The 27,851-nt window shown below is 38.1% G+C and overlaps 1 protein-coding gene across 1 annotated transcript; it reads left to right on the top strand.

Annotated features, from left to right (window-relative positions):
* On the top strand, positions 1 to 26,618 carry GNAT3 (G protein subunit alpha transducin 3). The gene is made up of 8 exons (XM_064421548.1): positions 1 to 171; positions 7,596 to 7,638; positions 11,542 to 11,683; positions 15,792 to 15,949; positions 19,812 to 19,940; positions 24,542 to 24,671; positions 24,867 to 25,020; positions 25,701 to 26,618. The coding sequence occupies exons 1-8, from the start codon at positions 54 to 56 to the stop codon at positions 25,889 to 25,891; spliced, it is 1,065 nt and encodes a 354-aa protein (XP_064277618.1). The 5' UTR covers positions 1 to 53; the 3' UTR covers positions 25,892 to 26,618.
* Positions 26,619 to 27,851: the final 1,233 nt, after the last annotated feature.

Consider the following 27,851-nt stretch of genomic DNA (forward strand, 5'->3'; position numbering starts at 1 on the left):
CTGGTCTGATAAGAAGTAAATCAGCTGCATAAGAGAATTTTTAACATCTCAAGATGGGCAGTGGAGCCAGTTCAGAGAGCAAGGACTCAGCCAGGAGATCCAGAGAACTGGAAAAGAAACTCCAGGAAGATGCAGAGAGGGAAGCCAGGACAGTCAAACTACTACTGTTGGGTAAGTAGAATAAAAATTGCTCATAATGTTTTCCCATTGAGGGGTTGTTTTTCTCTGGAATTATATTTTAGTACTGTGAATTTCTCACCTCTCACTATTTTATTTGAAGAAGACAATTTTGTAATATAAGTTTAAAATATTTTCTGGTTGTGGCTACTCATGAAGTCACAAGGAATGTGCTGGAAATGGCTGTGTCACTGCATGTATTCAATTTTAAATGTTATAAATCCTTGACTTCGAACACGTTTGAGAAATGAGAACTTGCTGTTAGAATAAATGTTATGTTACAAACTTACAGAGAACACATCACACTTATCTCTTTTTTTTCACCGATCTATATGCATTCATTTGCAGGAGGATTAAGTTAGATAAGGGGTTACATAAAAATCACCGTGTCACAATATATTGATATTGTTTATCTTCCAAAGTGTTTCATTCCATTTTTTAAAGAAGCAGAAAGAGATTTAGAATGTCTTTTTTTGATGTATAATGGAGTGTGGAATGAAAAGTACTCAGATGAATACAGATAAATATTCTCAAAAACTACTACTTTTAATCCCCACTATGATCAATTTATTAGCAGAAAGAAGCTGTAATGACAAAAGAAAATACATTCTCTTTCTTGATACAGGTTTATTATTTTTTTCCCATGGTGCTGTGCAGCTTACAAGAAATATCTGAGAGCACATTAACACCATCACTGTCCTAATATTTTTCTTCTAACAGCCTCCTGTAAAAGTTAACAGTGGTTTCTCCCAATGAATAGAAAAACAATCTTTGATCATTGGAGTGTTTCTATTTTTGCCTTTCTTGCAATTGCAGTTCTTGAAAATGGTTTTAAACTGACATTTATTCAGACAAAACTGGATTAGATAAAGTAAATCAACTCTGTTGTTTTGTATCTAATGAAAAAGGCCTATTTATACCTGTTAAAAATCCAACAATTATTATTCAAAAATAAATAAGAGAAGAACATGCAGGTTTCTCAAATAATAATAGGAAAGCAGAAGTTTGATACTCTAGATGTAACATCAGTATTTGGGTTGTGGCTTACAAAGCTTTTCAGTCCAGTCAGGAATACTATGAGTTTCTGTACGGCAATAATACAAAATATTGCTCCTAATAAGGAAAGCTTCAGTCAGTCAAAAAAATCCCAGAACTATATTTTCATTTAAAATTCCATAAATTTAAAGTAATCATTATCTATTGTTACAAAAAGAAATTGGGACACTGAGTTAGAGCCAGGATCCATCTAATTCAGCATCCTGTCTTTGACCTTATCCAACTTTATCCATGAGGAAAAAGTAAGAAATCCTTTAAGAGAAATGTATAGGATAAAGAGGAATTTTCCAGATGAAGAGGAATTTATAACTTAAGCAATTTTATCTTCAAGCTTTTATGCCCTTACAGTATTACTGAAGGCTGTTTTACAGCAGGACACCAAGTAAATTTATGCCCCCCCACTGAACATATGTATGTATTTAGTATAAAGGATTTAAGTCTTAAATGTTTCCTAATGTATATAATCAGTCTTCTTCTGACACTATTAAGAGCAGCTTTGAGATACTTTTAGTAAAATACTTTGAAATTCAATGCAAGCTACATGAAAAAACTTCTATTATGTTCATTTCCAACTATGTTCAAATCTGAACATAGTTCAGTTTCATTAGCTACACAAGCACTCTTTTCACGAGACAAGATGATCATTTGGATCTGAAATACTTCTTTATGGATTTTTGCAATATCTTCCTTCACTCACATCACACATGATAAAAATTCAAATTTTTCAGTGGGTAATGTTTTGGAAGGCTTTTTTTCTCCTGAACAACAGACCAGAAAGTCTTCATAAAAAAACATATTGAAGAGACCAAAAAAAAAAAAAAGCTTAATAACCTAAATTTTCTTCTTCTTAAAAAAATGAGAGGTGAATAAACTGTGTGTCTGGAGCCTACTGTGCCACCAGAGAGAGTCTCTTGAACGACTGAAGCCAGAGATGCTGAAGCAATGTGCAGAATAGACACGATATCCTTCCACAGGGACACGTGAAATGGCCAGATAGGAAAGGATTAAATCTACCATGTTCAGATTTGTACCTGTTACACACCTCTGAAGTGATATCAGAAATGATACCAATTTTACAGTTCATAAATCAAGGGCAGCTATGTTCAAGCCCACCTAGTCCTACCTAGTCCTAGCTTTCCGTTCAGTCAGACTTTATGTTGCCTTTATACTTCAGACCAGATGTCATAGTTTCTTTTTGCAATAGGCCCATTGGTAGAAAATACTCAGAAAAAAACAGAGATGTATATCATAAACTTTTCAGTGTAATCACTTTTTTCATTACACTTAAAATGTAAAAAAAAGCAGTACATTTTGACCCTTTTATGAGAGGATTATTTAAAATCTAGTGTGGTGTTCCTACAGCCAGTATATCCAGAAATTATATCCAGAAACAAGGCACTATGTTTGTTTATGTCAAGTTCTGTGACCCAGACAAACACACTAACTGGGCTGAGATGATTTACAGTTTATATGGTAGACACATATAAACTGGGGAGGAGGGAAATTATGTCAGGTTCTGACGTTCCTCACAAGCTGGCCAGGAGCCAAGAGCTGTAAATCCTCTCTTCTAGGCACTCCCATGCTGCCAAAGTCATCCCTTCCCCCAACATGTCCATGAATCTGGTCTCTGTGTATTTATACTTCAAAAATATCAGGTTGTTTTATGAGTCTGGAACAAACTCCAAGGTGAAAGTTTTATTTCCTTTGTATCAGGGCTATATCTGGCCTGCCACATCACCTGTAGTTTGCATTTTCTTTGTGGGATGCCAGCTTTCAATTTATAGGTGTGCAAAGTGCAGCACACATTCCAAACACATTCCGAACATGGCCAAAATAGCTGATGATCACAGTGATGTTCCACAGAAATAAGAACTTAGCTTCAGTTTAAACAATCATTAAAATTTTAACTTATTTATTTTCAAAGTATTACTCCATGTCTCATTGTCTACAGTTTTCAGTGTCTTTTGGGATACAACTCATACAATTTAATTTAAACATCTGCTTCAAAGTAACAGAAATTGAAGCTGTTTAGTTTATTGTTGTAGCAAATATTTCTCTTCACTGACTATAAGATGTCTCTGGTAAGTAGTCTGAATGTAGAAATTTATAGTATAGATACTTAACACCAGTTAAATGAAACAGTCACTGTAGTACCTACCCTGAAAACACAGGGTTTGGGCACAAAGACAGCCCAACAATCCCACTGATCGGAATACACTGATTTGCTTTTTTGGAGAGTAGGGCAGTATTTAAGGATGTTATTCTCTCAAGAGGGTAAGATCTTAGATTGTTCTTTTCACAAGATGTTTTCTGTCATACACTAAGTTGGTTGAGTCTCATAAGAGGATCAAGATATGATTTCCATTCTAGTTAATAATATCCAGACTTCTGAATGGCACAGGCAAAGACCAGGCAGGGGTGTGAAACATTTTCTGATTTTATTTGAATATTTTTCTTATTTGAATATTTTCTTTTCCTGCTTTTTGATGTTTTATGTCAATGTCAGTGGGTTTTCTGACAGGTTTTAAACAAACTATTCAGCAGGGTTTTTTATTTCCCTGTGTTTAATTCTGGAAAAATTTCTAAACTAAACCTTTCCTTCCACAGGAATAACAACTGTAAAGAGATAATAATTCTTTATCTAAGACACAAAGCCACCTTAATATGGAAAAACCTTCCTCAATGTTTCAGCAGCTGCTAATCTTGAAAGCTTGTACTCTCCACAACTATTCAAGCAAATTCTGCATAGAAAAACAAAAATGTCAAATCACAGATCAGGGCCTGGGTTCTGTTTCCTCTTGAATTTGTGAGATTCTCACTGGGTTTCAAAACACCTTCATTTTTTTCTCTATTTCTGCTCTGTCTACATGCCATAGTGTCCTGCAGGGAAGAGGCTGAGCACTCCCAGAGCAGGAGGGAGATTTGTGTCAGGCTGACAGGGGGACAGCTCCTTTGCAGCCTTGCTGCGTGGCTGCTCTTCAGTCCCAGGATGCCCAGAACCATGGTAGGCTTGGGACATGGTGGGATGCAGTTCTGGAGTACCCAAAGTAAGAAGAGAAGCAGGTTACAGCCTGCCAGAGTTCAGCACCTCACTGAATGTGGTGTGCCCTGGGGCATGGTGGAGGTGATCTCTGGGAAGAAGTGTCAATGTTATCAGCAGTGGGGACATCTTTCAGCTCCCAGGAACAGTGCCAGAGTTTCAGGCATTCACTGAGACTTTTGTGCCAGTATTCTCTGTGCAGTTATCCATGTCAAAGGAATGGAGACAGAAATGAGGAGTAAATTTAAGCTAGGTCTTATATATGCAAAATATAAAATATGGTGATGACTAAAATACGGTGATGCCTGTCAGGTGGAGCTATAAATCTTCAGAGCTGACTGAGCTTCTCAAAACTCTAATTAAGTTCTTTCTGAGCTTCAGGACAAGACTGTTTGTCTGAAGTTCTTGTCTATGATTCAGAAAATCTAGGCTTGAAGAAGATGGCTTCAGCTCCCTGTGTAATCACTCTAAGGTCTTTTGTGATGCACTTTTCCCACTATTTCTGCAAGTAGAAATCCACTGCAGCAGGTGGAAATGCAGCCCTAACCCTGGTTTTCCACACCAGAGACTGGCCAAAGAAGGAAGCTACATGGTGAAGGGAAGGAATTAAAAAAGTAGGTGCAAATAAAATTATTCCTGACCTACTTCTGGGCATGAAGATGCTGCTACAATTAAGATGATACTGCATGGTGAAACCAAAGTCTGAAAGTCACCTGTTGTTTAGATAAAAGCATTATTTGGGTCATAAATTAAAGATGAGCAGAGGTAGAAAATTGCATCCAAAATATATAAATGACATCTCTCACTGTATTTTAACAGTGTCTCTCGGATCTGGAAGACAAGTTAATTCCTATATTATGTTTCCTGACATCTTTCCATGAGGTGAATGTACAAATTCTCAGTACAGACTCCTCTCTTCCCTACAAAAAGTGTAGCAAACACTACCTTGCAGATAGGGCTTTACCAAGTTCTTCATAAGGTCACTGAAAGGATAATAAATTATCTACAACAAATTTGCATTTTTTCCAAACTGTGGCAGATGGCAGCATCAGCCCATTTTGCATGGCTTGCTTTTCTCTTGCACTTTCTACGATTTATATGATGGATTTCAGAAAATGCTTTGAGTATGGTTTACTGTCTCTTTTGATTCATTTGAGTATATTATTCCCTGTCATTTGAATATTGTTACCTTTACAGAATGTGTTTGAAATTCAGCAATCAGTTTGTTCTATTTACTAAGAAGTCCTTGGTAAAAAACCTAGGCCTCGGATTTTGGTTTTGTCAGAAGTATTTGACACCATACCCTGAGGGACAAGGTAATCTACCAAGATATGTGATTAATCTTTTTGTACTTCAGCAGAGCTTTTGATAATTTCTCTCACAAGAGATAAAACATCCAGCTCACAGCTGGATAACCGAGTTACATGATGGGAGAGCAATTGGCTCCTGGGCCAGGCACAAAGGTTACAGTGAGTGAGGGGACATCAGGCTGGGGACCTGTCACTGCTGGAGTCCCACTGGGCTCCATCCTCAGCCTGGTTCTCTTCAGCATCATCTTCAATCACTTGGGTGCAGGACTTGAAGGAAGTTTCTCAATGAAACTAAATTTGGATGAGCTGTCAATTCCCTCCAGGGCAGAGATGCCCTGCAGAGAGATCTCAACAAATTAGAGAAATGGGCACTCACCAACCACATGAAGTTCAACCAGGGAAAGTGCTGGGTTCTGCACCTGGGATGGGGCAACCCTGGTTCTGTGCATAGACTGGAGAATGAGAGCCTGGAAAGCCTTGCTGGGGAAAGGGATCTGGGGGTCTTGGTCAGTGGAAACCTGAACATGAGCCAGCAGTGCCCTGGCAGCCAGGAGGGCCAGCTCTGTCCTGGGGGATTCAGGCACAGCATCAGCAGCTAGGAAAGAAAGCAAAGATTCTAGTGATGAATATTTCAGTTTCTTTAAAATATGAAGAATATTTGTAACCTTGAGCCCTGTGCACAGTTAAGTTATTAGAGAGCATCCAAAGGAGGGCCATGAGGATGGATGGTGAAGGATCAGGAGAGGAATCATTATGAGGAGAAGTTGAGATCTGTTCAGCCTGGAGAAGAGGAGACTGAGGGGAGATCTCACTGCAGTCTTCAACATCCTCCTGAGGAGAAACAGACAGTCAAGTACTGATCACTTCAAGATCAGTGGCAGGATTCAAAGAAAGAGCATGAGGTTGTGTCAGGGGAGGTTTAGGTTGGATATCTTCACCCTGACTGTGGTTGGGCACTGGGGCAGCTCCCCAGAGCAGTGGTCACAGCACCAGCCTAGAGAGTTCAAGAAATGTTTAAACAATGCTCACAGTCAGAGGGTGTGATTCTTGAGGGGTCTCGTGAGGACCAACATATTCTCTGATTTTATGAACCCTGTCCCAGGGATTCACTAAGTTCTCTTCAGATGCTTTCAAAATCCATCTCTTTTTTGCCAGCTCTTGCCAACCCTTATCACTCTCACTGACCAAAGATGATAGTCACTTGTGTTGATTTGCAATGGAAACACTTTGCATTGTGATTACTCACTTTCCATGAGATAAGAGGGCAAATTAGCAGTACATAATCTGGCCAAACCTATGCCCTAGTTCTTGTACTGGCTGTGTAAGCAAATGCCTGCACCACTTCAGCAGCTGTGGGGTTTTCCTGCAGAATCATTCCCAAGGTGGAACAAGTGGACTGCTCTGCAGGTTTCCCACTTCCAGCCACAGTACTCCGTGGCAGAAGACTACATGACACAGGAAAAAAAAAAGAATGTCAAGACTTTTGCTCATATGCTGCCTCTGCATCATGAGCTAGACCACATATAAATCTTTACACTCTGGTTTTCCAGTTGCTCAAAGAAGCTGGCTAAAGGGCATGGACCTGGCTCACTTGGCTTACAAAAGGTCATAATACAAATTAAAAGAGCAGCTACAAATCAGGTAATAATGGGACACTATCAAAGGCTGTACTTTGTTCATGTTTTCCTGCCCATCTGCCAAAGACAAAATCAAAATATTATCCATACTTTTATTTATTTGCTAACTAAAAATTCTGTAGTTTTCTTTAATTGACTGAATATTCACTTCTTTTCCAGTGTCTCTTTCCTTTTCAGTATCAATATTTTAACCCACATTTTGGTTTTTTTAAATCTAAATGGACATTAGGAAGGGTTCATACTTAATACAATGAGAAACTAAGACATCTGTACTTCTTTTCATAGATAGAAAAATCTGTGTTCCAGAGAGTTATTTTTAATACATACTTCTTATTCATCTATCAATCATATCTTCTCAACATTCCCCTTCTGCAGGTGCTGGAGAGTCAGGAAAGAGCACTATTGTAAAGCAAATGAAGTAAGTATCTGAATATGCATATTAGCTGTTGAATTTGGTATTTGTAGTATAAGCTGTCTAGCTAAAGACTTATTACAACATTTATGCTTATTTGAATAAAATGCAAAGAAACATCATTCAAATCAGGTTTCCATTCAAACACCCTGTAAAGAAAATCACCAAGTGTCTGAGACACAGAGGTGGATTGGTAGTCAAATTTGAATGGACAAATCATGCACTGGGCCCATGCACAGACACCAGGGAATCTGCTTCCTTGGCTTTGGTGGGAGCTGCTGTAGTGGAAATACGACTGTAAGAGACAAGCAGTGATGGCTGAACCACCTGGCAGGCCCTGTCTCCAGCAGATGCCAGTGAAGGATGTTTGCAAATCATCAGACCCGCCAAGCCAACACACTTGTGCTGGATACCCTGGCAGCATCTGATGATCTGTGGCTTGGAAACCATCCTGAGTTGGAGACAGCACCACTCTGTCCCTATGGCAGCCCTCATGTCTACTCCTAAATCTTTTATTGAGCCAATGTAAACTAACAACATCCACAGCATTCTACAGCAAGTAGTTCCACAGTTTACACTTGGTGTAAACCATCTCTCCAATTAATTTCATTTTATTTCACTGTATTTCAAGAGTAAATATCAAAGAATTCTCATTGTACCATAGAACTGAGAGGGGTTTCTTCCTGGGTTTTTTGGAGGGAGTAAGGTTATTTTTTCTTTGGGTTTTTTCTGTTTGGTTGGTTTTGGTTTTTTTGTTTCATTCGTTTTTGTTTTCTTTTTTGTGGTTTTTATTTTTTGGTGTTGTTTTTTTGGGGTGTTTTTTTGTTTCATTTGGGTTTTTTTCCCCCAAAATGGCCTCTGTAGATCATTCTTGGTCTTCAGAGCTCCTGTTGAGGTTAAAAATGTCTCCCACAGGCCAGGAGAGATTGCATTTAGCCACCAGCCTGCACAGTGAACAACTGTTACTCTCTATACCATGGGTAGGGACTGATATAAGAATTGCTTTTAGTAAGAAAATTATCAACACAAAAAGTTTTCGTACAATAATCAATCTGGAAAAAAAAACCAGGATGTACAAGCTCATGTGCAGAAATCCCTGTTCTAATCTGGTTACAGAGATATTGTGAGTGAATAATAAATCTATTGCAAGAATACTTGTAGTTTTCTGTTCAAAGTGCACAAGGTCCCTCACAGATTGAAGTCAGGAACTTCACTTTCCTTAGCTTCAGAGGAAAGTTGAATCTCTGTACATGAGTGAGCTGATTTACAATTTAGTTTGACTTTTTTTTTTTTTTTTACTTTTTACTTTTTACTTTTTTTTTATAGTAATATAGGTTACAACTAAATTCATACATGTTTTTCTTTTAAGGGCAACCAAAATGCTAATTATCTATCTGGTTTAAATTAATAATCCACCAAAGTTCAAGGGACCATACTTGCAGTGGTTGCAAATGCTCCTTTACTGCACAACCTGATAAAATATTGCTGTTGTGTCTATTCTTATTTTCACAGAGAGGTCCAGGTCTGATTTCTAAACCTGTCCAAATACAGAAAAAATTACACAGGGATTGCAGCTGTTTAGATTTGATTGCACTTTGTAAGCACCAATCTCTTCCTGTGCAAAAATCAAGCAAACTATTTTATGAAATCAGTGATACTATTCTGAGCTTAAGTTCCCCTACCTATTTATTATCTTCACCAATACCTATTTATTATATTCAACAATGCATTTTAAAGAGTTACGTAAAAAAATATTAGGTCATAAGAACAAATTTCTACTATTTAACCCACTCATTTTGTAATAAAGAAGATTCAGAACCATCCACCAAATACTTTGCTAACCTTTTTTTTTTTCCAGTTAAATAGTAGATAAATTTATTTCTGGTCTGAGTTCCATGCAGGAGACCCTCCCTATACAGCAAGCCATTGAGGTGTGTTGTGCTCAGTTTCCCCAAGCAGGAGCAGATTAAAGATGTTCCTCTGAACTGAGCACTTTAGGAATGCTGATAAGCTTTAATAGCATGGAGGAAGAGGAGAGCACTGCAAAGCTGAGAGTTACATATAAAGATTTGTGCATTTATGACCTGTCAAATTGATCACAAATATTAATTCTTTTACAGGAAAACTGTTCACAAAAATTGTATTCTTTCATATAAAGTGTCATCTTTCTGTCACAACCAAGGATTTTTAAGGGATTTTTTTCAGTTAAAGCTCCCAATACTAGTTAATTTTTTTTAAATAATGCATAACATTTTCTAAAGAACACTGATAGATGTTTACAAAATAAATAATTTTACCAAAAAAAGTTTACAGCAAAATCATAGTAATTTCATAACTAATAACAACACTTAATAAATGCCATTTTTTTTAGTCTTAATCAAAGTTATATCCATCCACTAAGCTTTAAAAAATATCTTCTGATACTCAAAATACAGATATGCTGCAAGGCCCTTGCTGCATAAAAATATGAGGATGGTTATGAGAGCCACTAAAAAGAAAAAAACATCTCTGGAGTTCTGTGCTCATAACTGCATAATTTCTAGTGTGCTATCTAGCTTTTCTAAAAGCAAGTTGCATATCTCTGTACTGTGCTCTTACTTAGCAGTATAAAGTTTCTACAAATAATTCAGTGACTTAAAAGCAGGAAGCAAAATATTTGGTAACTCATCATACCTGTTGAGACTGAATCAAAGCCTCCTATCTGATGAGAAGCCCTGCTTTTGTGAATAAAAACCTCAGAAGATTGCATGCATAAAATGGGGAGGCTCTCTGCTCCATGACACTTTGTTTTTTCTTTCTCCCAAGTTCAATAAGACTCCTTTGAATCTTGCAGAATTCTTTCAAATTCATGATGAAAACAGCAAGAAAATAAAAAAAAAAAAAGGCATGGCTTCAAAACAGAATTCATGAAGTTGCCTGATCAAGAAGTGATTGGGAAAATATTTTAGAGAGATTTTTTTTCCTACCAGCACAGGAATGTAACTTTTGAGTTTTCTGACACCCATAAATCAGAGAGATGTTAAGACACATCAGTTGTCATCTGGGTTTTGTGTGTGTGTATATGAGTGAATTGTTTTATGACAGGGCTGACTTGGCTACTTAGGTAGCTCTCTCCAGAATGTATCTCAGGCAAGATGGGGTAAAACACCAAACCCCACAGCCCAGAAATTCTGTATTTAATAGCCTTCATCTCTGACCAGCTGAGGTGAGGAAGAACAGAGCCTTGGTTCCAGCAGCCAAAGCAGTCCCAAGTCTGTTCACTGAGAGCACACCAGGCCAAAGTGGGTGAAGATTTCATCCTTTTCACAACTCATGGAAAAAGAAGTCTCTGAGCTGTGACATAATCTGCACACTGATTTGGAGAACTTTAACCATATGCCATTCTCCAGTCAAGGAGGATTATGAAATTCTAATTCCTCTGCCAGAAAGATTACTGAAATTGATTACTAAGGCTTTTTACCCTATGGAGTAAAATGTAAGTCTCCAAAGCCTGGAGATAACAAAAATAAGACCTTGTTATAACTAGAAACTGTAGCTGATGCACAAAGAATTTTTTTTTTTTCTTGTTTGGGATCTAAGTAGAGAAATGTCTTGCCCTATATCTCCAGGCATGGGTCTGGCTCTTGTTGTAGACTCCTACTTTGTTTTAGGTTAACCCTCATGCAGAAAAAACCAGCATCTATTCACTCAAACTGGGTGCAGACAACTAACCTCACAAAGACAAAAATGGCTGTTTTCCTGTTCTAGCAGAATAGGCAGATCAACTATTGATAAATGCTTTTCCAAGGGCCAGATGGATTCAGTTCTTTCTCACATTGACTACAAAATGAGATCTAATCTAGCCTGATCTAATTTGTCTAATTTTTTTAATGTATCCCATAAGCCTTTTGTTGGTTTTTTTTCCACCAGAATCATCCATAAAGACGGCTTCACCTACGAGGAACGCATGGAGTTCAGACACATCATTTACAGTAACACAGTGCAGTCTATCCTGGCCATTGTGAAAGCAATGACTAAGTTAGGAATCAGTTATGAAAACCCTGATAGAATTGTGAGTATGACACCCTTTCTCTTGAAATAGCTATTGGAACACTTTTCTTTTTGTGTGTGTGTGTAATATAAAGACTAGCAGAAAAAAGAGGATCCAGTATTTTCTTTATGACTGTGGAAACTGAGTTCCATTTGAGTTACATGTGACAAAATGTCCTCACTTACTTTTATTTTCTGAAAACTGATGCCTAATTTTTGCATGAACTCCCATTCTGTTTGCTACTAAAGAAACATTCAAGTTGCAAAGACATTAAAAAAAAAGAAAAACAGAAAAAGGAAAAAAACCCCAACAAGCACAACCTTTTCTTAGCTGCTTAGTCACTTATTTTTTGCTATTGAGAAATGTAAAAAATATTTTCCTTTTATGACCAAACCTTGGGGTTCAGCCATGTAAGTTAAGGTTATGTAGACATGTTGCGACAATTTCAGTCTGTCATTGCTGCTGGAACAGAGACCTCCCTGTTGTGTGGATACACTACTGACACACTGGCACCACAGGGAAGTTGACACAGTCAAAAATCCTCTGCATAGGCAGATGGAGGCAAAGCCATGGGAAGAAGACCTGTAATCTCCAGTCAATCAGGCTGAATTTCCAAGGACAGAAATTAAGGAAAACTTTTCTTCTCTGTGCAAGTATTTAGTCTTTTAGCCTGTAATTCAGATCTTGCTGAGAATTTCTCAAATGCCTGTCAGAATATCAGTTGATTCAAGTTTTGGCAAATTCTGCCTAATCCCTAGAGGTTTATCTTGGAGGGAGTAACATGTGTTTATCCGAAAGAGCTTTACTTGTTCCAGAAGTCTACATTTCATTATAATGACATGTGGTACTTTGACCTAGAAAACGATAAGCAAAATCTTCAGAGGTTACTAGAGCTCTTACTGGCATTTGACAAAATAGAAATTAAATATTTTCTACAAATGCAGGTCATTCAAGCAAATGTAACAAGTCCCAAAAGCAGCACACAGAGAACAGGGCAATGTCAATGTGCTGTACTGCAAAAGGAGCCATCAACCACCCCGCATGGCCCGAGCCATGGCTACAGCTGGACCTTACAGCACTGGCCACAAGTCCTGCCTGGCTCAGCCCATGGTCTCCACCATGTGGTGCAGACTTTGCCACCTGTTACTGAGATTTGTTCTCCCTGTGCCCCAGTATTTCAGTCTCTTTTCTCAACCCTGACAAATTTTCTGAGGTATCTGTACAGGCTCACTCTCTGCCAGCTTCATAGATACCCTTTTCAAGGGACTTCACAGCATGGAGAACTTTTTAAATAGCCCAGTCCATTTCTTAGCATTATACATAACCAAATGCAGAAAACACAACTTTTGTAAGTTTGTCATTTATAGCACAGTCAGATCACTCTTGCTCTCATTGCAGAAAAGGCTTCTAAGATCACAGTTTAACACAGTTGTATAGAATGTTTGCAGTGCCTGTCTTCTTTTCCCCCAGAATGACAGGAGAGCAACATGGATGTGATTTTTAGAGAAAATATAAATTTTAGTTACATTTATTTGAATTGCCACTAAACATTTCCTTTTCTTCCAAAAACCTCCAAAAACTTAGCTTACATTTCCCATAAAATCACAAGCAATTGATAAGCTTTAGTTGTTTCGATATAAGCTGTGATTTCAGCTGGACTTTGTTTTTGCTGTGTGTTCTGGTCCAGATTTAGCTGTTCAAAGTCATCTAGTTCAAGGACTGGGATTATTTTGGTCCCAAAAGCAATGTGCTTATCCATGTTCCAGGTCTGCCTGCAAATACATCTTACTGGTATGGAAAAGGCCTTAACACTTAATTTAAACAACATCTTTTCTGGGGACTGAGGTAATTTTTTCTCTCTAAAACATGATTCCAGTCTATTTTAGTGTGAAAATCATCTGAAGTCTTTGTAAATGCCAGAGAGAAACAAAAATTGTACAAATCAGGGTGATAATATGATAATTCAATCTGCTGCTATCTTCCTTTATTATTGTCCTGCTTTAGGGCAAATTTGGGAGAGAACCTCCGAAGGGGTTCCTCTAGAAAGTAGATTCAAGCAGCCCCTCCCCCAAATGGTTCAGGAAAATATTTCCTTGGAGAAAAGTGGAAAAAAAATGTTTATTTAACAGGCAAAGCATTCACCAGCACAAAAAAAGAACAACATTAAACAATAAAAGCTCTTGCTGCTCTGCAGAGATGGCAAACTCAGAAAGTCCCCTTGGTGGGCTGTAGCTCAGCTCACCAACTCTGTTATCAGTCTACCCAGCGCTGGGAAATGCCATGGACCAGACCCAGCCCAGGGGGCCACAGGTGTGAGCTGCTGGTGACCTTCTGGGTTTTCAGTCCAGAGCAGGTTTAAACAAGTGCAAAGAAAAAGAAAAAACAGAGTTCAGGGAACTTCTCTGCCTCAGCTAGCTAAAAACTAACTAAAAGTAAAGGAAAGGTCTGTCCCGCTGTCTGTCCGTCCACAGGCAACACAGTCCAGGAATGGGAATGTGGAGGAGTGAGTGCAGTTTCTGATAACAAACACTGCACTTCTCTCCCCCCTTCTCTCTCAGAACCAGCCTTAAAGGAGCAAAACTTGTTTCTGGGCTAAACAGATGAATGGAGATACAAATATCATAAATAACATGATTTCACCTCTACTTCTTATTTTTCTTATTACCAGGACAATTATATAAGCACGAAAATCCACACTTGACCCCTTTTGCATAATAATCAATGAACATTTACCCCCAACATCTAGAGACTCAGAGTTCAAGGCTTCTTATTGTAGGTCACTCAACGTACAAATCCAGCCTAGTAGGTGGATAGCTGCAATCATTCTGTGATATGTCATATCTTGAAGCAGAAAACGTTCCAACTCTTATCTTTCTGCTGAACAAGTGTGCACCCTGGAGACAAACGCGGGGCACACACGAGAGAGTGACTTGCTTCTGCTGATCCCAGCACTGCAGGAGGGGATGGGGGTGTAAATGGAGCTGGTGCTGTTTGATGTAGAAGGGCTATTTTTTTATCCTGCTATCCTCCTCCCTCTTTCCAGTGAAGGCAATTTTCTAGTGGTTATTTCCTGGTTTTGTTTTTTTTTCCTCCATGCCTACTCAATTTCTCTTTTTTTTTTTCTTCTCTATGCCTACTCAATTTCTCTTTCATAAAAAAATGCAGTGTTTAATTTTTGATATGTCTCTGACTTTTATAAATTTTCCATAAACTGCAGTCCTCATGAGACATAAAGATATAGCACATTCCTAAAATAAATTTGTTAAACATTTTTGTGAAGATGCTTCCTGGTTTTGAATAAAACATACTCCCTGCCAAAACAGTGTCTGTCAGAATCCATTTATGCTTTTGCAACTATTGATTGCAAGTCACTTGAGTTGTCTACTTCTATGACTAAGAAGGAGTTATATTTTATAATTATCCCTTGCTGTGGCAGTGTATCAAATGACTATTTTAATCATGCTCTTTATTTACAGTAAATTCTTAAGCCGTTAACTACTGAAAAGAAATATTTTTAATTAAATAGATAATTTAAAATATTTTTATTTGACTACAAAAGGAAGAAATTACAGAATAATATCTTTAAAATATTTGGGATTTTATTCTGTACATGTTTCTTCTTCCCCACATATGGGAAATGCATTCAGAAGTTATAATCACTTTGTCACATTTCTTTCTGGGGTCAAAAGCCATAAATTTTTTCTTACAAACATATTCAAAACCACCTTTAGATATAGATTTCTGCATTGATATAGTTATAATATGTTTCAAATTTAAATTTCCTTTTTAATTTAATTATACCCTACTACTCTCTTAAGATAAAAGCCTTCCATCCAAGTTGGACTATTTGTGAATGCCTACAGCCAGATTAAACTGAGCCCTCATATCAAAACAAAAAAAATAAAAGATGAAAACTCCGTGTATCACAATTTCAGCCTAACTCTGGCACTACCTAAAGGGAAGTGAACCTGCAAAAAGATGTTTACATGCACAGGCGAGTACAGCAACCTGGGAAAACCAGTGAAAATGAGAAATTTTGCCCTTTCGACTCATTATAAACCCAGCTCATCTTCAAGGAGGTGAAGGGGCACAGCGTGCTTGCACAATATTTACTGAAATTTCTCTTTAGGAAGACGAAAAGAAGCTGTGTGCCATGGCAACAGCTCTGGAGGATGGCAGCATGTCTTCTGAGCTGGTGGAGCTCATCAAGCAGCTGTGGCGCGACGGTGGCACCCAGGCCTGCTTCGCGAGGGCAGCGGAGTACCAGCTCAGCGACTCCGCGGCATAGTAGGTGACACCAGCTGCTCAGCAGCTGGCTTCTGCTGCTACAGTACCTGTCCCCCTTGCAGAACAGCCTGTGGAAATCATTGCTCGTTGTCCTGGGAAAATGAGTGGGTTGCTAAGGTTTATAATATATCAGAAATGTTTAACCGGAGGAAAGAAGTGAAAACAAGGTTTCAGAAACAATTTTTTTTCCATGGGTTTATTTGAATGGTTACAAAAACAAAGTGTATTCTCCCTCTGAGTACTTTAAAGATTGACAAAATGAAGGAAAGGTGACTTGAAACAGCTTAGGTTTTACCTAGAGTGATTCTTTGAATATGTTGCAAGATGTTAAATATAAGTCTGGAGGAAACTATAAAAACTTTCCTCTAAACTAACCCTGATGCATGGACTTTCCTCTAAACTAACCCTGCTCCCTGGGCCACTACCACTCCAGCTGAACCAGTGGTGCTGCAGCTGCTTTCCAACCTGACAGCCCCAGGTCCCTTTCTGAGCCCTGGAGGTACCAGAGAGACAAGCAGGGGGCTGACCACGGCTGCTCAACCCCACCTCCACAAAGGGTCACCATCCAGCTGGGGCACATCTCTCACCTCAGATGTATCAGTGACTTCAGACTTTTCAGGAGCCCCTGGCTTGGCTCCAGTCCTGCTTGGCTCCAGTCCTGCTTGGCTCCAGTCCTGCTTGGCTCCAGTCCTGCTTGGCTGCCTTCTCACCCAGCCTGTACACTCCAAGAAGGGAAGAGTCACTGGGTCAGAGTCTTTCGAGAGTGCTCAAGTCTGACGCCAGACCCAAGGCAGAGGTTTGTTCCAGCTGAGGTCCATCTCCGGAGACCTGGAGGTGGAGGCTTTCCCACTCCTGGAGCTCCTCCTACAGGCTGAGGGCACCTGCAGGGTGAAGTCTTCCAAGGTGTTGGGTGTCCCTTCTGCAAGGCAGGAAAAGAAAGGCATGGCTGCATGTTGGACTTCAGGGGACAACCTGAAGTCATCTGTGGTTCAATAATTGTAGATATAGTGCAGGGAACATGCAGAGAAAATATTAACAATTCTTCGTCTTTTTATAGCTTCCAAACAAGAATGAAGATCTTTTGCAAGAGTCCCAAACAAAGAAAATATTGCTTATGTTGATTTGTGCCTGATTTGACAGTACTTTATAGTAGTATTGTATTTTTATAAGGATGGTACAGAGCAATTTTTTTCTACAAAACCCTTTCTGATAGGTTCCACTGCCATTTCCACTAAAAACTCAAACAAACAAACTGGTCATAATAAGTAAAAGGAAAATTACCTCTTAAATTTAAAACAAAATTTAAACCCTGTTTACCAGCTAACACTCTTCTGTGTTCCCTCTGCCAGGCAAATAAGCTTTGTTGTCTACAAAGAGGATAGAAGAACCTAAATTAATTCCCTTTCAGTGTTAATGTTTGTGTCCTGTTTTAACTTGAAATAGATTTCAGTATTTAAGGAGGTTAATACAGATTTAAGAAGGTTAATATAGATTGTGTAGTTATTATTTATTTCTAGACTTACATTAAAAACAGCTACAGTGAGATATTTTTCATCTGCTTGAACATTTCTGCTAATTTCTTGAAAATGCTGCTTCTCTGCCTTCATCTTTTGGTACCTGATGCTTCTAAAATTCTAGCCTTTGGCTCTGAATCATTAAAATCAACTTAATGTTTGCCCTTACTGCTGGGCTTCTAATGATCAGTTCAAAGTCAGCCACAATCAACCATCTAATACTGCAGTTCAATTTCTTTTAAACCCCAAACCCTGTTTCTCAGTGCCTTGGAACCAGCTCCTACATAGAATCTTGATTAATACTGTGTAAACTCTGATTTTTGGATGTTATGTTCTCTGAGATTTTTCATTATTAATTCATGCTAATGAAGTTTGATCACTGCTTTTCCTTGGTGTGTTTGAATTGAAAAAAAAAAAAAATTCTTCTGAATAATAGAGAAGTTCCCTCTTTGTCAAATTTGTCTGGAATTTCTCCCTTAGACTCACCTGGAACTATTTCTGTTTTAAAATGGAATGATGGGTATGGAAGGGGCAAGACTGGGATTATAAATTGTGACTTTATATGTCATTGTACAGCTACCAGCAGTACATGGTGCATCTTGCTAGCTCAGTCATTTTCCTCTCAGGGTAGGATTCCTGTCACCTCATCCAAGAGAAGGAAAGATCAGCATTTACTGACCCACCAGCTTCCATTCCCTCCTTTCCCTGTGAGGAGATGGTCTGCAGTCTCCCCTTGGAGCTGCCTACGGCTCTATGAGGAGCCTGAAATTGCCTCCTGCTCCTTTAACTAGATAATTGACTTGGTCTAATTTTTTTATGCAATTACAATTGTCTGTGTTGAATTGAATTTAGGCATTTGTGGCTAAGAATTATCAGAACTTTATTTTATAGTCAATGTTTATTTTAGTGCTTACATGTTTTATAAATATCAAAACGCCTTTTGTTTCTGCCTTCCATAAAGGCGAGCTCAGATGAGTTTGCCTCAGGCAAACATAGCTCAGAAAGAAACAGAGCTATATTGCTTTTTTTCCCTTTCCCCAACAGATTGTTTCCTGGCCTCAAATAATGGGAAAACATTGAATTACTCAGATTAGATTCAACACCCCTTGCAGCCTGGATACAGTTTATTCAACTTAAAATAAGAAAATCCCATTTCCAAACATTACTTGGAAATATCCAAATGAAAGAGTCGAGCTTTTTTTTAAATTTTATTTTATTTTATTTTATTTTATCCTTCTATTATTTTTTTAAATTACAGATCTATTAAATATTGCACACAAGGATGATGATTTGTGAGATTTCTTTTGGAAGATTCTGGTTAAACTGAGCAGCAGAACTTCTTGCTGGGCAGACTTAGTGTAGAGAGGAAAAAAAAAGTCTTGGAGCATAACAGCCATTAGAGACACTGTGTTTGTTTGCTAGAGACATGAGGTTACAAATAGGAAGGTGCCAACTGGACCCTGAAAGTGTTTCATCTATTTTGTGGCTTCTTGTTTTTGCCTTTGGTCTTTATTTGAATATTGGTAGCTAAAATGCAGGAAGTTACTCAGGCATAATTTTTCTTTTCCTTTTGTCAACTCATAATCCCTCTGCACAGATTCCCAGATCAGCCAGCAGGATTCAGAGGCTCTGCCCAGACACTTAAAGAAAGTTGTCTGCCCCTATAAGAGACTGCAGAAGTGTTGGACAAAAACATGCTTCAAAGATGTGGTTTGGGTTGTCATATAATGTCGATTTTATCTCTGTAGACCAGAAGTAAAAGCAGATAATCCACAGTTTCTCAAGGGCTCTTCGGAATGCTAACCCAGGGGATCCTCAGCTTCATTGAAGCTTTTGGTTTTGACTAAAAAATACATATATATATTTTTTTTTAGATGACCATGTACCTTCTTGTTATAAATTGAGAGGTCTATGGGAAAACAGCCCTTAAAAGTGAATTCCTCCAAAATATTATGCCCTCCCTTCCACTTAGGAAGGAAAATACCGTTGCAACCCATCTGACAGGCTGAGGTGATTCCTTAGGCATCTGCCTCTGCAGGATGCTTGTGGTTCTTGCCCTGTGGTTGCAATTCCCACTTGCTGAGAGAAAATGGCCAAAACCCCTTTGCTGACAAGGTGGTTTTCAAGCACCTCTAAGGAAAATAAGGATTTTCCTTAGCTGCAAATCTCAGAAAGATGTTTATTATGTGCAATTGAATTACATTTCTATGTACAAGCTAAAAAAAATAAAACGGCTCTGAATTGTGCAACACAGTTGTATAAAATCAACAGTATTGTATTAAAATATGTATAATGGACATTTTACTTTTTGAATTCACCAACAACCATTTCTTTCTTACTCTCCCTAGTTACCTCAATGATTTGGACAGGTTGGCAATGCCAGACTATGTCCCTACTGAGCAAGATGTCCTGCACTCCCGAGTGCAGACAACTGGGATTATAGAGACTCAGTTTTCTTTCAAGGATTTAAATTTCAGGTATGAAAGCCATATTTTACAGTTTTCTTGGGTTTTATTTTTCTTAAGTATTTTCTTTCACAGGTGTTGACTTATTGTCACACAGGTGATATCATTGTGTTATCATTGAATCTAGTCTTATTTAACATTTTTACACAGTTGAAAAAGCAAGATATTTTATTATCAGTACTCCAGCTTTGAGCATATAATGGACCATCACAAACAGGTCACAGAATAGTAGGTTCTAAAAGGGCATTTTTACATATGTAAATGTTTAAAAAGCTTTAGTTATATCCTGCCATTTGAATAATTGTGCCATTTATGAAATTTGCCTACTTAAATGTCCTTAAGAGCATGCAAAAAAACATTTGATGTCTACCAATTTGCACACACTCTCAACCTTTCACTCTTCTTTTGAGAATGGAAATAACTATAACTGCTTTTAGCACAGGAATGCCCTACAGTTGGCAAAAAAAAAAAAAAAAAAAAAAAATTGTCCCATTGGGAATTTCAGCATTATCAAGCATATCTTCATGCCCATTTAAGATGAAAACCAAAATGTTCAGAAAAAAAAAACTTTTGAAAATAATGCCTCTGAGAAATTTGACTGAAATATTTTGCACTTTCAGATATTTGAGTTCTGTTTATGCTTGGTGAACCAAATAAAAACATCTAATTGCATATGAAAATGGATTTGAATGAATTATTATCATTTCAGAGTTCTATAATGCTTTTCTCTGTGGTCTGAAATCCATTTAATTCTCAATTTAAATGCTGGGGTGCATATTGAGGAATGCAGTCTAGACAAGAAACTGCCTGTAGAGACAGACAGATTTATAAAGCATGAGGGTTACAACTTTTACATTTTTCATTTGGGTTCTTTCTTTCTCCTCATGTGCCAATTAAGCATTCCCCAAACCATCTATGCTACCACACAGATCCTTTAACACAACAGAGATTGCACTACAAAATGAGATCCTGAAGTAGATGTCTTACAAATAAATAATTATCATCTATCAATAATCTGGTCACTCATGAAAATTCATTATTTGCCCACAAATGCTACAGTGCAATATCATGGACATCATCTTCTTTTTCTCTGATTAATGTATATCCAGCTTTGTACATTGGAAATTTGAATGCCTTTAGTTGCATCATAGTTCATGTAAGAAATCAGTTCAGGGTGGAGAAAGAAAACCACCAGAGGGAAATCCTCATTGACATGGATGCTATCAGCCCTGATATGAGAATATCAGCATTAGTGTTTGGGTCTAGCTGAAATGTAGCTCAACTGGGAATTTAGTTTACAAAATTTAGTCTGCAAAATTTAGTTTACAAAATTTAGTCTGCAAAAAAGAGGAAGGCTCTTAAAGCCACAACAAACACAAACCCCACAGTTTTTACCCTCTGCTGTGCATCCGAGTAGAGTTTTGTGAGTAAATTCATTGGTGGTTTCAGGCAGTTGAGTAATGTTAGGCAAAATCACTACAAAGGAGTCTGAGGGGTTTGAGCTGCTAAAGGGGTGCAGAACAATTATAAATCTCTGTTAACCAGCTAGGTACTGCTGCTTTGCATTGTCATAGCAATCCAAACAGCAGGAGGATCCTGATGTCTCTGCACCAAGTTTGATAAGTACCATAGAAACATCTAAAAAGAGAGGAGCACTTGCACATTCAGAGTGAGTTTTGGCTGATGTACTGATGGGGCTTCAGGTCACAAGCCATGCATGGAAACAAAAAACCCATGAACAGATGCCTAATTTGCTAAACACTTGTCCCTTTACTGAACTGAATGAGACAGAAAATATTTTGTATCTGCGCAGTAAAAGTCTAAATCCCAGTACTGCTCCCAGGAACTGAATTATAGTTGCACAGAAAACATCGATTTTTATTTGCTCCTTGCTTAGTGGTAACTTTGCTGGTTTAGTGCAATTTAGCTTCCATGTGCTCTTCAATTTATTTCACTAATATTGCCTTAAAGCCCAGAACATATTTAAATGCTTTTCAAAGGAGATCTGATCTGCATGGGTCCTCTTCTAGTGTCCTTTCTATTGGTGTGCTAGGAAGAGTTTGACTGAAATCAGGCAAGTTTTATTTTAATCTTCAGACCTTTCTGTGTGTACCACTGAAGGAGTATACAGCTAATTCTGTATCTGCAGCTAAGTTTTTCAAGAGCAGTTCTGGGAAAATATAGAGACATCTAGACTAACTTTTAATATCTTGGTAAAACAAGATCACCTCATTTTCTACCATTTATGGACGGACTTTGGTTTACATACGAGTGCATTAAGTTCTGGGCTGAGAAAAGAGAAGCAAACTAAGGTTAGTACAAAAAAACCTGCCCTTAAGCATTGCCTCTGGCCTTGGTCTTGTCCTTTTTAGAGTTCTCATGAATATTCAAAGAGCTATATGCTAAAAGTTCCCAGGAAGTGAATACTGATTCACATGATTATGTATACTGAAACAAAACTTTCCTGAAGTCTAAATTTTGTAGATTTTATTATTTCTTTTCCTGCCATAACCCTGATTTCAGAGTCATACACCACAAATCATGAAAGGCATGTGACTTTTGAGTACTAATACTACATAGGTGACTTTTGAGTACTAATCAAAGACAAAAGTCAACATACTTTATATGTGCTGACCCCACTCTTCAGTAGACCTTCTGAACTCAGTGAAGATATGCTTGGAAGAATGTAATTACTATTATGAAAATCTTCCTCCACTACAACTTCCTGATTTCCAAAATAATTCACTTTTATTGACACCAAATAAAAGAAAAAAATATTAAACGTCCCAGAAAAAAAAAAATTACTCCACAGCTTCAGAAACAGTTAATTATGGGCACTGGAAAGGGTTTTAATTTTTCCTAAGTAGGATGAAAAATTATAAAAAATATCCTTTTTTAACATCAACTACACTGCTGATGGTGAAGGAAACAAAGGATTAAGATACTGCAAAAAACAATGTTTTCAGTAACAAATTATTCTTGCTTTGTTTACTACTGACATGATTGTTTCTTACTGAATCCCATTATATTTGTTGCTATAAGAATTGTTTAATTTTCAGATACTGCAGGACCCAGAGATCTAATGCATATTCTTGAAGGAAGGGGTAATCCAACAGGGGATTATGTTTTACAGTATTAAATTCAACAACAGGGGGCACAGAGAAAACTCATCATATACACTAGGAAACAGAAAACCTAAGGGCAGGATACATTTGATTTTTTATGTTTTCCTTGTTTTCTAATGCACTTGAAAAATCTTCAAGTTTGGCATCTTTTGTTTCAGAAAAACAGTGAAAAGAAAGCCCTAGCCCTTATCACTGAAGAACTGCAAATGTGAGTGGGAGTTTTGGAAGCTAGGGCTAAGGGCCCTAAGTAAGCCCCAGCTAGGAGTGCCCAAATGGCTTTGGATCCCACAGAGAGTCCATACAAAACTCATATGCTACTACCCAAAGGTAGTAGCAATTCCTGGCAAAAGTGGAAGGAAATTATTTCAGGGAAGGACAGCCCTAAAATTCCCGCTGTATGAAGGAAGGGATTCCTGCTCTCCAGGAATTGCTGCTTAAGAGCAGCTAATGAAGGTGAAGAGACCCTCCAAATGTGGGATGCAGATTATGCAATGAGCTCAGTGATCACTCCAGGGCAGTGAGATGAAGGCAACACCTATTCACGCACAGCCAGGGTCAATGTGTGTCTGCCCTTCAGTCCTGTGTCTGATCAGTCAATATGTCACTTCACTGCAAGCAAAGCCATGAAGTAATAAATGATACTGAATTTGAGGGTCTTCTATCCATGTCTCAGAACTCTGCCTAAATAAATCCTAGCCTGCAAGTCTTAGTCCTGCACTGAGCCCCGCTTCCTCAACACTTCCTTTTCTGGACCACTCAGTTTGGGAAGGACATTGAGATGCTTGAGCGCGTCCAAAGGAGGCAACGAGGCTGGTGAGAGGCTTGGAACACAAACCCTGTGAGGAATGACCAAGGGAGCCAGGCATGTTCAGCCTGGAAAAAAGGAGACCCAGAGGTGACCTTACCACTCTCTACAACTCCCTGAAAAGTGGTTGTAGTCAGGTGGGGGTTGGTCTCTTTCTCCAGGCAGCAGCTGACAGAAGGAGAGGACAGAGTCTCAGGCTGCATCAAGGGAAATATAGGCTGGATATTAGGAAAAAGTTTTTTACAGAAAGAGGGATAAAGTTCTGGAATGGCCTGCCTGGGGAGGTGGTGGAGTCACCATCCCTGAATGTGTTTAAAAAAGAATGGATGGCACTGGGTGCCATGGTTTATTTGAGGTGTTAGGGCATGGGTTGGACTTGATGATCTTCAAGGTCTCTTCCAAACTTGTGATTCTGTGAATTCTGTGAACACAAAGTGCCACACGTAAGTACTGAGTATTAATCCTACATACAGGTATTTAAGCCTTTTTATTTCATTTTGTACGCACTACAAAGCCATGAGTAACAACACACAGCACTTCTTGACCTTTTGGGGTAGAAACAGACCAATATTTGGAAAAGCAGGGTATGTGTCATTCATCTCCATTTGAACTCTGTGCATTAAAAGCATGGCTACATCCTTATGCGTGCTTTACATTGTATATATGCTATTTTTTCTGCAAAGGATGTTTGATGTGGGTGGACAACGATCGGAAAGAAAAAAGTGGATTCACTGCTTTGAAGGAGTTACTTGCATCATATTCTGTGCTGCACTCAGTGCCTATGACATGGTTCTGGTGGAAGATAAAGAAGTGGTGAGTCAGAACAGACAAACAACCCTTTTTGCTTCTAAGATTTAATGTACTGTGTGATGGTACATTCCCATTCTCTGAGAACCATTTAAAGGCTATTACACTGTACTGGTTCTTTCCAGTAAAGAACATGTCAGTAAAAATGATGAATGGAGATGAGATTTTTCAGTCTCATGTTTACCTTTTGCACCTCAACAGAACAGAATGCATGAAAGCCTTCATCTGTTCAACAGTATCTGCAACCATAAGTGCTTTGCAGCCACTTCCATTGTGCTGTTCCTGAACAAAAAAGATCTCTTTCAAGAGAAAATAACAAAAGTTCACCTGAATATCTGCTTTCCTGAGTATAATGGTAAGTTTGGAGTGTTCAGGAGAAAACACATTTGGATGTTTGGTGTAGGCCATGAATCAAACACTGAGACTTTGACTCATAACATCTATATATAATTCTTTAAATACTAAACCTCTTACCTAAGAATCTCTTAATGAAAGAATGGTATGAGACAGACGCAGCCAGAATTCAACTCATCTCACCTACTCACCATGTTTATCCTTGGGCGAGTTCATTTCTCTCCCTGGAATTGCTTATTTCTGTCCATTGGTGGTAAAAAAAGCTGAGAATTAAAAAGTTTCAGATGGCTGTGATGGACTCAGCTAATATTTCAGTACAAGTCAGTATCTTACCACCCACACCCACATCTCAACTGAATCCAAAATTTTTGTTCTTATTTTAAGAACTCATTCCATAAGGGAAGTCTGTCCTTTCTTGTATGTCACAGTAGTGTCTACTGGAAATTAAAAAAAACACCAGATGTTCCCAGCTGATGCAAGAGAATATATAAGTCTGTGTCAGAAATTTACAGAGAAGAAACAGTTTAGATACAAAATTTTCATACCTAAAGTATGAAGTTAATTCAAATAGAAAGAAAATGGGAAAAAAAGACAGAAAACATTATGTCTTCTCTTTTTGCAGTTGTGATGAAGTACCAGTTGAAATGTGTCTTCTTTTGCTTTTACTTTTCTTTCCACTAGGACAAAATACATTTGAAGATGCTGCAAACTACATCAAGAAACAATTTCTAGACTTGAACATAAGGAAACAAGATAAAGAGATATATTGTCACTTGACCTGTGCCACAGACACTCAGAATGTCAAATTTGTATTTGATGCAGTCACAGACATAATAATCAAAGAAAATCTGAAAGACTGTGGGCTTTTCTAACCATTCATTTTCTTGCTCAGAGTTTCAGTCCACTTTTTTCTCTTCATCTGATGTGCTGACTGAATAAAAAAAATCCTCTAGGTAAGAAGCTGTATCAGTTAGGCACCTGTTAGTATCAGTGGAGTTCTGGGTTCTGCCTAAGCATTGCAGACCAACACGGATCTTCCAGATATCATAGGGAGATTTAAAAAAAAACTTCCTGTTCTACAAAGATGACAGCTGCTAATAAACCCTGCTGGAATCAAAGTCACAATCCTATTTAAATCAGGATCACAGAGTCATAGAATTCTTTGCTTTGGAAGAGACTTTAAAGATCATCTAGTTCCAACCCCCATGCCACAGGCAGAGATGTCTTCCACTAGACCAGCAATCAGCACTTCTCAGGAGACTGGGAACACCTCAATGCCCTGTGTCTTCTAGTGATAGAATGAAAAAAATTTATAATGAGGTCTAAAGAAAATTATAGCTTTAAACAGTATCAATACATAATTTACATTTTGCTTTGTATTCATGTTATATAAACAACTGAAAGTGACATGCCATTATTCAGCAAAAGCAAACCTCCCAGACTTAGATGGTGTATGATGAAAAGCAGCGCAAATCTGAATATTTAATTATATTGTTTCATTAGAAGAGCTGAGGGGCATATGCACAAAACTGCACACATACAAAGTTGACAAAATTCCCAGAAAAATTAAACACAGTAAGATGGAGGCAAGTTTTGTAAATCCCTAAGGAGAAAAAAAATTAATTATAATGACTGTCAGTTTCTGCATAAGCCACAAACACAAGTTGAAACATTTTTGGTTTACAATTAAAGATGAGATTTTCTTAAAAAGCTATTAATAATCCTGCTACACAACATGAATGGCAGCACTAACTTCTACCACTGCAGAGCAATGTAAACCCACCAGTTCTCATGGCAAAAGCACATCCTTGGAACTTTGGCACAGAGCACCTTTCTCTACACAAAGATCTTGCTAACGAAGAACTGCTCTCACTTAACTCCTGTTGATTTATTGTGACTAACTGTAGGAAATATTTGGCTATTTTAAATAGAATGGGACTTTTCCCTGGCTTCAGATGGGTTAGAGTCAATTTTCTTCCTAGCAGCTGTCACAGTGCTGAGTCTTGCATTTAGTGTAAGAATAATTATAGCACATTGAGGCTTTAGATATTGCTCAGTGGTGCTGATCCTACATCAAGGACTTTTAAACATCTCATGCTCTGCCAGTAAGAGATGCCACAAGATGCATTCATGGCAAGGACAACTGGCCTGAATTGGCCAAAGAGATATTCCATAACATGGAACATCATTCCCTGTAAAGAAACTGGGGGAGATTGGCCAGGAAGGTTTGGTCACTGCCCAGGGACCCCTGGCAGGCAGTGAGCAGCTGCATTGAGCATCCCTTGGTTTTCCTAGGTTTTATTCCTCTCTCTTTTTCATTCTCCTTACTATTATTATTGTTACTATTGTTGCTATTGTTATTATTATATTTTACTTTATTCAGTTATTAAACTATTCTATATACTATTCAGTTATTAAACTATATCAACACATGGACTTTACCTTTTCCTCATTCACTTCCCCATCCCACTGCAGGTTTTGGAGTGTGTGTGAGCAAGTGGCTGTGTGGTAATTATTTTCCAGCTGAAGTTAGAGCTTGACAGAGTTCTAAAAATATTCAACTGAAATTTGAAATTTGGCTTTGAAATAACACTTACTTTCAAAATAGACTCATTGATGAAGGGTTTCTTTCTGCCTTTGTATTTTTTTTAATACATTTCAAATTAATGTTCACCACAGACTCCCTGTGATCTGGTTAATCTAATTAGAACAGGGAACTTGGGCACTGAATAGCAGTAACCTGCAAGCTGTCCACATGAGCAGGGCCACCAGGGTGTGTAGGTCTCCCAAAAGAAGTGGGAAGTGAAGAGCCAAAATACATTTTGCATTGCC

This window comes from Passer domesticus, chromosome 5 (assembly GCF_036417665.1).
Source record: "Passer domesticus isolate bPasDom1 chromosome 5, bPasDom1.hap1, whole genome shotgun sequence".
Lineage (NCBI taxonomy): Eukaryota > Metazoa > Chordata > Aves > Passeriformes > Passeridae > Passer > Passer domesticus.